We start from the raw sequence: 12689 nt of genomic DNA, 5'->3' as shown, positions 1-12689 counted from the left end.
AATCTACTAAACATAATGAAAGACAGGGAATTTTTAAGCAATTTTTAGTCAGAGAAATTTTAAATAATATATATCCCCAGTCACAGTCCACAATTTCTCAGTTGCAGCCACTTACTTCTCTTATGTATAATGCAAACTTCAATGAAGCCTTTCAACCATAACTACATGTAGGAGCAGTTGAAAATTTCTAAATATAACATACCTATGAAAATGGTCACCAGGGGGTGGGGTGGATGGCTGGGTGGCTATGCAAACGTGATGACTAGAGTTTGTATTCTCAAAACACACAAAAATTGAGAAAATTCACTAGCTGTAGTCAGACTGTATAATAATTACTTTTCTCATTGCTGTGACCAATTACCCTACAAAAAAGCACCTATGGCAAAGAGAAGCAGTAAGGAGAATCCCAAAGCCCATGTTCCAGTTTGTCTGGCATTCCCACTGGCAAACAAGAGAGACTTCTCAAACAAGGTAGAAGACAAGCACCTACAGAGATTGTACTCTGACCTTCAAAGATATGCCATGGCCATGTGCAAGCCCACACACATGCATGCACGCACACACACACACACACACACACACACACACTCACACAAAAAAGGATCAACACATATATGCAATGGAACAATTTTTTAAAATCTTTTTTTGTTTATTTTTATTTAGTTATTTGAGAGTGACAGACAGAGAGAGAAAGATGCGAGAGAGAGGGGAGAATGGGTGTGCCAGGGCTTCTGGTCACTGCAAACGAACTCCAGCTGCCTGCGCCCCCTTGTGCATCTGGCTCACGTAGGTCCTGGGGAATCGAGCTTCGAACCAGGGTCCTTAGGCTTCACAGGCAAGCACTTAACCGCTAAGCCATCTCTCCAGCCCAGGAACACTTTTTTTTAAAAGAGCTCAAGGTCTAACAAACTATATGTTTCAGTCTCAGAGTTTTCTCACCCTCCCAACTCTGAAATTGAAGTCTCCTTCAAAGGGCCTGTTCTCTCTTCTGTGCCATTCCCAGGGGCCGGGTATTAAAGTTCTGTCACCCTTAGCCTCGCTCTCTCTTCCTGCCATACTTCAAGTGCATGTACTCTCTGGCCTCTCCACCTTAGCCTGTTATCCTATGCTCACATCGACACCTGCTTCTTGCTCATTTTCTCTTATTCATTCTCTCATCCTCTCATTATTTCTATCCCATCCCCACCTTAGACTGGTACCCTTTATCCACCTTCGGCTAATGCCATTCTGCTCAGAGCTGATCATAAAATTTTTTTTTTTTAATAAAACCACATAAGTTTATTTCTTGCAGTTCTGGAGATTGGGAAAAGGAAGTACTGTCCTTTCTTGTTTTTTAAAAAAAATTTGTTTATTTGAGAGAGTGAGAGGGAAGGGGGGCGGGGGAGAATGGGCACACCAGGGCCTCTAGCCACTGTAAACTCTAGGCCCATGTTCCACCTTGTGCATCTGGCTTACATGGGTCCTGGGGAATCGAACCGAGGTTCTTTGGCTTTGCAGGTAAGTAACTGCTAAGCTGTCTTTCCAGCTCCCCTTTCTTGTTTTTTAGATAAAGTCTCACTCTAGCTGACTGGCCTTGGACTCATGCAATCCTCCTGCCTCAGCCTCCACCCCAACACCTAGCAGGGCTGCCATGTATTGTCTCAGCAGGGCTTGGCTTCCTCGCTGTTCTCAGGGCAGAAGGGTGAGCCAGTCACTCGATACACGAAGCCTCTTCTGTCAGGGCCATGGCCGTTCACAAGGGGAACTCCTGGGACCTAACCATGTCACTAGCAAGACTGTCACACTGGCCATGGCTGGGTGTGGGAACCTTCAGGCTCCTGAAATGTGAGCACCTCTTTACCAGCCAGCACCCTGTGAAGCTTGTTAGTCAGGGGGAGAACTGCTGTGAGCATGAGGAGGTTTCTTTCAACTCTACAGCTCAGCAGCTAGGGGCAGTCTTGGAGCCCATGGTTAATCCCATCAAACTGCAAACAAGGTACTCTACCTACATATTTGGTAACACATTATTTTAGATGTTTCTGATGTTTTGGATGCTGGTGGGTTTTGCACATCAGTTGAAGGTTTGAATAGAAGGAAACACCAGCCAGTCAAGAAGAAATTCTCCAGCAGATGGCTTCTGGGCTGGAGCTGAACCAGCAGCTCTCACCACAGATTCTGCACATTTGTCTTTGTGAAGTAAGTCACTCACTATGTGCAATGAATTTCTGCTTACACATCATGTTGGTTCTGATTCTCTGGAGAACTCACAGAAACCCTCTGAGGCTTATCGCTAAGCAGACCTGTTCCTATCTGGACAGGAGACTTCGTGATTGGCAGGCCCCAAAGGCTAAGGTTCTGTGCTTGTACGGCCTGTTCTACCAGCTGCATACCAGCCTTGACCCAAAACCCACATATTGGTCTCAGAGTCTCTATCTTGGACCACTTATTCCTGAAAATATTAAAACTTCATCACCATACCATTTAAACCATTAAAAAATTTTTGTTCATTTTTATTGATTTATTTGAGAGCAACAGATAGACAGAGAAAGAGGCAGGTAGATCGATATAGAGAGAGAATGGGTGCACCAGGTCCTCTAGCCACTGCAAACGAACTCCAGTTGTACACACCCCCTTATTCATCTGGCTTACATGGGTCCTGGAGAGTCAACACTCGAAGACAGGTCCTTGGCCGTCACAGGTAAGTGCTTAACTGCTAAGCCATCTCTCCAGTTCTTGAACCATTTTTAAAAAGCAATCGTTTATAGCTCTTAAACCTCAGTAAATCTCCTAAAAGTCTAATGAATTGAGCTTTGGAGATAAAGTTTAATTATCAGTGAGGACAATTGTTTAAACTAATTTCCTGTTGTCTAATGCTTTTGGTATGTTCAGCACACTGTACCTCAAGCAGTCCCTATACAACAAATGGGCACACATAGCATTTCAGCTAGAAAAGAAGTAGCTATGATTAATCTATGTTCACATCACAAAAGAACATAATTTATCAGAACAGCAAAGTCACTGAAAAAAAAAAATGCTAGCTTCCAAGTCACCAAATAGAAGTCACCTGGTAAAACCAGAGGAGGGGTGAGTGACAACAGTTTGAGATAGCAAGGGCCAGGAACTGAAAGGTCCACATCCTCCTGCTCTCCATCTTCATCTAACTCATCAGGAACAGGGATTTCTGGTCTTATCTGAAACGACAAATGATAACATTATCAATACGTAAACTGTCACCCCTTTTCCTTTCTGTACCAAGATTTAAACATTATTTTAGACTTTTATTATTTAATATCAAATGACCATGAGATGTATTTTTTTAAATCTATTCATGCCCAAGATTGCCTAAAGTTAAATCCTTGTTATCTTATTTAGTATGTTTCAGATTCATTTAAAGAACTAACACACGTTAAGAAAAATACCATAAGCCAGCATAAACATGATTTTTATAGAAAACTAATAAAATTCTATACCACTCAACAATAAAATACAAATGCTGACATAGTCAATACATTGATCATCATTGAGCATAATTACATATTTGCCTCATCTGAATTGTTTTATTTTTAAATCTGTAATTCCAACAGAATCTTTATGAGAAAACTTTAAACCTCCCAGTAGAGATATACTAGGGACAGAGAAATGAACAAATGCTTTGCTTTGTTTCTTTAAGACTTCACAGTTTGTTGCAGCTAGATCTCTGTGACAAAACTAAAAATCTCTCAGTAGAAATATAGTAGTGACAGGGGAATGGCAAAATGTTTTATTTGACTGTTTTTGAGACGTGGCAATTTGTTACTATGGAATATTATTTAAAAAATACTAAAATCAGTCATTGGAAGATTAATTTTATTATGTATAATTTGCATTTTGAAAATTTTCTGGTTGGTTTCTGATTAGTTAGACTTATGTGAAACAAAAATAAAAAATGTACAAAATTACCACTATCATACTACTTTCAACAAGACATTAATGTAAAGAAATTAATTAAATTTTTAAATACTTCACTGACACACTACCATAATGCCCACATGGAGATAATTAAGCATTAGGCGGGGGATCAAAAGATTTTTTTAAAAGTGGTTGTTATAAGCAGAAAGTGCCAGAATCCAGTCATTACCATTAGCCTGTCTCCTGAAGTTATTTTTAGAAATAATTAACAATTCCTACAGACTGCCTTCTTCATAGGTCCCCAAAGCACTGTTTCATTTAGGAAGTGCACTGAGTCAGGATTCTTGTAGAAGGATAAGAGAAAACAGAGGGAAAATGTTTCTCTTATGTCTAATCTAAACTCTAATGAATCTTTTCAGCCATAACTAGAGTTATCATCACCAGTGAAGTAAGAATGAAAGGAACTTGGCCACCTGATTACTATCCAAAACCAGATTTAATCTAGATTCAAGAGTGAACACTTAATTCTTATAGAGATAACACAATCAGATATACTCCAGACAGGGCATGGCAGGATTCATTTACAACACTGCACATCAGACATACCCTGGCTCATTTGCAAACCTTTCAGTTCTACATAGTCTTCCAGGTACTTCTGGTTTGCATAGATAGTTGGAATTTTCTAGGTTTAGTATGACTAAGAATTATCTTAGAAGTTCTAACCAGAATTAATAGACTTTAAAGTCCTGAAAAGAAAGAGATCTGTGTTCTGCTTTGATCCCTGACTTTATGAAGCATCAAGACCCTTGGGAAGGGCTAGAGAGAATGGTTTAGCAATTAAGGCACTTGCCTGCAAAGACAAAGGACTCAGGTTCAATTCCCTAGGACCCATGTAAGCCAGATGTACAAGGTGACACATGTGTCTGGAGTTCATTTGCAATAGCTAAAAGCCTTGGCATAACCAATCTCTCCCTCCCTCCCTCCCTCCCCCCCCTCTCCCTCCCTACCTACCTACCTATATCTGCCTCTTTTTTCTCTCTTTCCATCAACTAAAATAAAATAAATCAACGTTTCTTTTCTTTTTTTTTTAAAGAAGCTTTAGAAAATAGCAAAATGATTACCATATGAGTCAGTAACTCCTCTACATGGTATATAACAGAGAAAAATTAAAATATGTGATCGCATGAAAACTTGCACACAAATGTCCACAGAAACATAATTCATAATAGTCCAAATGTGGGAGCAAACTCTAATATTCATCAGTTTATAAATGAATAAACAAAATGAAGTATACCAATACAATAGAACATAATTCAACCATTAAAAAGAGTAAAGGGCTGTAGTAATGACTTAGTGGTTAAGGCACTGATCTGTGAAGCCTAAGGACCCCAGGTCTGATTTTCCAGCTCACACATAAGACAGATGCACAAGGTGGCACATATGTCTGGATTCTGTTTGTAGTGGCTAGAGGCCCTGGCTTATCTGTATTCATTCATTCTCTCTCTCTCAGATAAATAAATGAAATATTAATACAAATAAAGTTTAAATTAGAAAAATGATAAAGATCAGAGATGAAATTAAATTTTAAATTAATTTCTGGAGCTGGGTGTGGTGGCACACACCTTTAATCACAGCACTTGGGAGGCAAAGGTAGGAGGATCGCTGAGAGTTTGAGGCCACCCTGAGACTACATAGTGAATTCCAGGTCAGCATAGACTAGTGAAACCCTACCTTGAAAAGCAAACAAAAAAATTAATTTCTGTGTTTGTGTGTGTGTATGTACCATGGCACGTCTGTCAACATAAGATGACAATTTTGAGATGTGTGTTCTACCTTCCCTGAGGCAAGTTCTCTTGCTGCTGCAAACAAACTGCCAGGCTGCAAACAAATGTCAGACTATCTGGTCCATGAGCTTTAATTCTCCTTCTTGTCATAGTCAAACTGGGATCACAGATGAATATGAGACTTTGCAATCTGCTTTTTGTGAATTCTGGGGAATTGAGCCTGGACTGGCAGGTGTTGCCAGCAAGCTCCTTTAATCAATAAACCATTTCCTCAGTCCAGAATTTTAAAATGGAAACTAAATTAACAATATAAATGATCAACAACACAAAGCTGGTTTTGAAATTATATATAAGATTGATAAGTGCTTAGCCAAACCAAAAGAAAGATAGAGAAGATACAAATTAATAAAATTACATGTATAATGACAACAAATACCACTAAAATCAAGAGGATCACTACAGACTACTTTGGGAATTTATGTTCCAATAAATTAGAAAAATCTAGAAAAAACAGGTAAATGTATATCACATTGTGGTGGGTTTCAATAAGGTCCATCACAAACTCATGTGTTTGGAAATGCTTGATCCTCAGCTAATGGTAATTTGGGAGGTGGAGCCTTGCCGGAGGAGATGTGCTGTTGGGGGCAGGCTTGGTGTGGTAGGAAGTTTACCCTTGCTAGAACTCAACTTACTCTCTTGCTGTAGGTTTCCACCCACTGTGGCAGAGGTGATGTCCAGCCTCTGCTCTCGTGCCATGATTTCCCCTGCTATCATGGCGCTTCTCCTCAAGACTATAAGCCAAAATAAAGATAAACAAAATAAAATAACATAAGCTTTCCTCCCATTCATTGCATTTGGTCAGGTGCTTTATCCTATTAATGAGAAGCTAACTACAACACACATAGGATATATAAAAACTGAAGCAAGGGAATTAAAAAAAAATCCTAAGCAGAACAATAATTAGCAATGAAATAGAAGCAGCCATAATCTCACAACAAAGTAAAGTCCAGCAACAGAGTAATCCATGGCCTAATTCTTCCAGGCTTTTATAGAAAACCTAGCTCCCACACTCAAGATACTCAATGAAGTAGGAATGGAACAAATGCTTACAAGATTAAATCAATGAAGCCAGTACCCTACTGGCAACAAAGCTAAACAAGGGCATGACAACAACAGGAATCCCAACTAGCAATTTCCTAAATGAGCACTTAAAAAAACTTTCCAATATGATGTTTATAAACCAAATTCAACAACATATTGAAAATACCAAACACCATGACCAAGTTAGATCATTAGGAATGAAAAGATGGTCAACATTCTCAATTTACATAAAAAAATGGACTGCTAAACTGTGCATGGTGGCTCACGCCTTTAATCCCAGAACTCAGGAGGCAGAGGTAGGAGACTCACAGTTCAAGGCCACCCTGAAACTACAGAATGAATTCCAGGTCAGCCTGAGCTAGAGTGAGACCCTACCTCAAAAAATAAAAACAACAACAACAAAAAAAGGAATGCTTATAATGCATTCTTCCAGACACAAAATGGCCTGGATATACATGACCTCACAGTGCCTGATACTACCTACACAGGATTACCACAATAGAAGGAAAAGATGATCATCAAATAAAAGAGAATGATAAAGAGGGGGAGGGAAATGATGAGTGACAGACAGTGCAAAGACAAAGTGTGGGGAGAAGGAATTACCATGGCTTATTGTATATAATTATGGAAGCTGTGAATAAAAATTTTTTAAAAACATGAAAATGTAGCACATAGTATAGGAAGCTCACTCACTGAATGCTTGCCAATGAAGAATGAGGACCTGAGTCTGGATACCCAGCACCCATCTAAGTCAGACAGTGCAGCTTGTGTCTGAAATCCCAGCATTAGGAAGACAGAGACAGAAAAATCCCTGTTGCCTGGCGTGGTGGCGCACGCCTTTAATCCCAGCCCTCAGGAGGCAGAGGTAGGAGGATCACTGTAAATTCGAGGCCACCCTGAGACTCCATAGTGAATTCCAGGTCAGCCTGGGCTGGAGTGAGACCCTACCTCGAAAAACCAAAAAGAAAAAGAAAAATCCCTGTGGCTTGAAGGCTAGCTAGTGTAGCCACATAACTGAGTTCCAGGTTCAGTGTGACACTCTTGTCTCAAAACATACTGTGGAGAACAAAGAAGGAAAACACTTTATGCCAATCTCTGTCCTCCCTAAGCATGCACACACATGTGCACGCATACACACAACACATTTTCATACACATACACCATGTCTGTTTGACACATTCTCATACCACACACACTTGCAACAAAAACACAACACATAAAAAGAACCAAGGACAAAGAAAATATCACATAATCACTAGATGCCCTAAAAAGCCTTTGGCAAAACTGAACATTATTTCAACATGAAATCTTTGATGAAACTAGTAGAATAATCATACAAACACACCTCTGCAAAATAAAGGCTATCCAGCACTCTCACAATCAATATTGTACGGAATGAGGTAAAAGTAAAAGCGTTTTTTCTAAAAGGAAGAATGAGAAGCTTGTCTGCTGTCACTATGCATATTCACTGTAGCACTTAAAATCTTAGCCAAAGCAATAATGCAGGATAATGAGATATAAACAGAAACAGAGTTAAATTATTAATTTTTACAGATGATATGATGATATACTTAAAAGGCCTAAACAACAGACTCTTAAATCAGATATATATAAAAATCAACAGAAAAACCAACAGCTACATACCACCAGCGAAGTCAATGAAAATGAAACCAGAAAAACAACTTAAAACACCCCCAAAACAAGATCTCTAGGAATAAACCAAAGAAGTGAAAGATCTCTATAATAACAGTTGAAAATCATAAAAAAGGCAACTGCGAAATGTCTAGAAGCTTCCCAGAATTGGTATTTTGAAAATGGCCATAATACCTAAAGAAATATACAGATTCAATACAATCTCCATCAAAATTCCAATGATGCTCTTCACAGAAATAGGAAATAAGAGAAACAAATATCCTAGCCAGGTGTTGGCACTAGCCTGTAACCCTGGTACTCGTTTCAAAACAGGAAGAGGAAAAATGAAGAAGACTGAAGGGGAGGGAAGGGAAAAGAAAAGGAAGGGATGGAAGGGAGGAGAAAAACTATTTTTAATTTTTATTTATTATTTATTTGCAAATAGAAAGATGAGGAGGGAAGAAAGAAGAAAGAGAATAGATGTACCAGAGCCTCTTGTCACTGTAAACAAAGTTCAGATACATGCACCACTTTGTGCATCTCATTTTACATGGGTGTTAGGAAACAGAAGCTGGGTCATTATGCTTTGCAAGCAAGTTCCTTGAACTGCTAAGATATCTCTCCAGCTGTGGGGGGAGGGGGGAGACTTTAAGAAAACCAGTCAAATTCAGACAAATAATTCTAAAATTCATAAGGAAGTATAAAAAAGATCAAAAAAGCAAAGCCAAACAACCTTCCTAGAGAAAAAAGAGCAAGGCTGGAGTTATCAAAATATCCAGTTTTATATCACAGAGCCCTAGTAATAAAACCAGTGTGGTACTGGCACAAAAACACTCCAGTGGAATAAAATGGAGGACCCAGAAATAAACCAGCTTACTTATGTAATTTTGAACAGAAGTGCTAACTAAAAACATACACTGGAGAAAAGATAGTCTTTTTAACAAGTGTTGCTAGGAAAATTGGATGGAGAACCATAAAAAAGACAAAATACTAGAACTTTATCTCTCATTCTCTACCAAAACCAACTAAAAATAGAACAAAGACATTAATGTAAAATCCAAGATGTTAAAATGGCTAGAGCAAAACAGAGGAAACACTTAAAAACTTTCAAGGTAATCACTTTTTCTTTGAAGCAGGTTCTCATGTAGCCCAAGCTGACCTCAAACTCACTATGTAGCAGAGGTTAGGCTTGAACTTTGCATCCTCTTCCGTCCACCTATCAAGTGCTGAGATTATGGGAGTACACCACTATGCCCAGATGGCATTGACCAACAGCTCTACTAATGTAAGTACTGAAAAAAAAGGAATTGTATCATACTAAAATGCTTCTGATATCAGAAGAAACAACAAAGTGGAGGGACAGCCGACAGACTGGGAGAAAATCTTTTGGCCAGCTATCTAGCCAACAAAAGGCTAATACTCAAAATATATAACAAATTTAAACAATTCAAACACCAAAAGAAAAAACAATATAATCAAAAGTGGAAAAATTAGCACCCGGCATGATGGCACACACCTTTATCCCAAGCACTTGGGAAGAAGGTGTAAAGAGGACTGCTGTGCGTTCAAAGCCAGTCTGAGACTATGTAGTGATTTCCAAGTGAGACTGAGCCACAGCCAGCCCCTACCTCAAAAAACAAAAAGAGGGGAGGGGGAGGGGATTAATTGAACAGATACCATTCAAATCAAGCACAAAAGTACTACCATAAGAAATAGTAAAAAACTAATATATGATGGCAATGATAATGGTGAAAAAGTAACCCTTATTCACTGTTGTTGGAGTATGTTAGTTCATCTACTATGGAAATCAGCATGGAAGCTCTTCAATAAATTAAAAAAAGAACTACCTCATCAAGGAATGACATTCTTGGCAATATACCCAAAGGAATCAATGGTGGATTGCTATAGATACCTGCATACTTGTGTTAATTGTGGCACTATATACAATAGACAAGTCATAGAATAAGTAGTTTGATTCATGAGCAATGGCTGAATGGATACAGGTAATGTGTCATATACACACAATGCCATATTACTCCTCCAATATAAAGAATGAAATCATATTGCACAAACATGGATGGAACTGGATATCATCATGTGAAGTGAAATAAATAACTCACATGTTTTCTCTCATGTTTTCATTTTAAAAAGATATGAATGTAAATAAGGGAATATTTATTAAGAAGACAGCCTACACCCATTCATAATAAAATAGACAACTGCCCACCATGAGACTTGCTACTTCTACTACTTGTGACAGGGCCCAGGGGAAAATGCAGAGGAAGCAACATCATCAATGACGCTCCTACTGCTAGCCTGACAACCAGCCCCATGATGATGATGACAGACACAAAGATTAATCAAAACATATGAAAGCAGAAATCAAGAGGCTACAAAGAACTCAACACTAAATCAGACTTCCAATAGGGCTGCCATGGCTCAGGGAACATTGTGGAAGGGGGGGAAGAAACACTGTGAGAGCCACAGAGTTGGTAGGAATACCTTGAAATATGGTCTCTCTACTACCCCCATAGGGACTAACTGAGGAATGCATGACCCCACAATAACCATGAAGGAGAGCCCCCAGGGTGAAGAGCATTAGGGCAAGGGGATTAAAAATGTACAACCTGTTATAATATACAAAATAATTTTTAAAAATAGAGATTAGGAAAGGGACAATGAGGAGAGAAGGAGGGTAAGTGAAATATGGTCAAAGTTAAAAAGAAAAGAAAAGGAAGTTCAGACACATGCTATACATGAAAGAATCTTGAAGAGATTAAGCTAAAGGAAGAAATTCAGTCATAATAGGCTACATTCTCTATGCTTCATTTACAAAAAACATCCAAAATATACAAACTTACATAGACAAAAGGCAGATTAGTGGTTAAGAACTAATGAGGGCAGGAGTTAAGAAGACTGGCTACTAAAGGAGTATCTTTTAGGGAGAAAAATGTCCTCATATCAAAATATAATTTCCTGTAGTTAACTGCACAATTCCTTAAATATACTAATTGTACTGAGTTGTGGGCCTGTAATGAGTGAGTTATATGGTTTGTGAATTATGTTAATGAAGTTGTTAGGGAGGAGACAGCCAGGGTGGCAGCAAGGAGGGCAAGCCAGCACCTCTGCTGTCACCCCCTTCTAAGAGGCCTTAACCTGCTGTGGAGAACAAGCCAAGGGACCAGGTGTTTACAGAATTACCTAGCATCAAAGAGATATGGTTGCTGTACACATGTCTTATCCTAGCCAGTCCTTCTGCTCTGTCTACCTAAATCACTTAAAATGAATGAGAGCACCCAAGCCATAATTACTAATAGTCACCGAAGAATTACCAAGTTGAGGATTAAAACAACAATAATAATCCAACCACTTTTTTTCTTAATATTTTATTTATTCATTTACAATAAAAGACAGACAGAAAGACAACTGGGTATGCCAGGGCCTCTTGACACTGCAAATTAACTCCAAATGAATGCACTATTTTGTGCATCTGGCTTTACGTGGGTGCAAGGAAATCAAACATGGACCAATGAGCTTTGCAAGCAAGTGCCTTTAACAGCTGAGTCATCTCTCCAGCCCACCCCCAAACTGTTATTCTTAAATTTCCTAATTTCACATTTATATCAGAGGGTGCCTATACTAATTTATCTATGATAGAGTGAATAATAAGTATTTATAAACTAACAGAAATTTATAGATGTGATATTGTTTAAGTATAGAGGATACATACTAAGTACTCAGAACAGAATGTTCACCCTTTGGTTTTGCTTCCTCAAGAGTGAGATGATTATGTTGAACAAATTAGCATGTATTACTAAACCTTGATTATATTATGTAGATTTCCTTCCTCTTATTTCTTCCAGCTTTCCTAGGCCATATATATGCTATGTACCACAATTAATAAACACAGTGTGGAAGCAACTAAAAAGGATTAAGATGAGTCATAAGAAAAAACAGATATTCAGGTTATGAAATTCTGGCAGTGATATTTCATTAGCTACAAAAACACCCAGGAAAAACTACATATATATTTAAAACACAACCCAGACAGAAACACACACGAGACCTACAAAAACAAGGTCAACTCTGTTGAAAAACTGAACAGAAAGCCAAATAAAAGTAACAAACTACTTTTAAAATCTATTTCAAATTGAAAACTGTAAAGCTTAGTCTACAAAATGTTCGCTGTGGATTTTCAGCCAGATAACCTTTCAAGCATCTTTTTGAGTGTATAATCTATGAAATACCAAGAGTGTGTGCAAGAACAGAGGGTTTTAATGTGTAACATGTCAAGTATCTGCATAA

General features: G+C 38.4%; 1 protein-coding gene across 2 annotated transcripts in view; it reads right to left on the bottom strand.

The window, feature by feature from the left end:
• The window catches only part of Focad (focadhesin), a 364375-nt gene that overhangs the window by 113847 nt on the left and 237839 nt on the right, over positions 1-12689 (bottom strand). For both annotated transcript variants that reach the window (XM_004658412.2, XM_045146459.1), the window contains one exon: positions 3044-3170. In XM_004658412.2, coding sequence (XP_004658469.1) covers positions 3044-3170 — 127 coding nt within the window. The remainder of the gene's footprint in view (positions 1-3043; positions 3171-12689) is intronic.

The sequence above is a fragment of the Jaculus jaculus genome, chromosome 1, assembly GCF_020740685.1.
Source record: "Jaculus jaculus isolate mJacJac1 chromosome 1, mJacJac1.mat.Y.cur, whole genome shotgun sequence".
Taxonomy (NCBI): domain Eukaryota; kingdom Metazoa; phylum Chordata; class Mammalia; order Rodentia; family Dipodidae; genus Jaculus; species Jaculus jaculus.
This window is presented reverse-complemented; position numbering and strand designations above follow the sequence as displayed.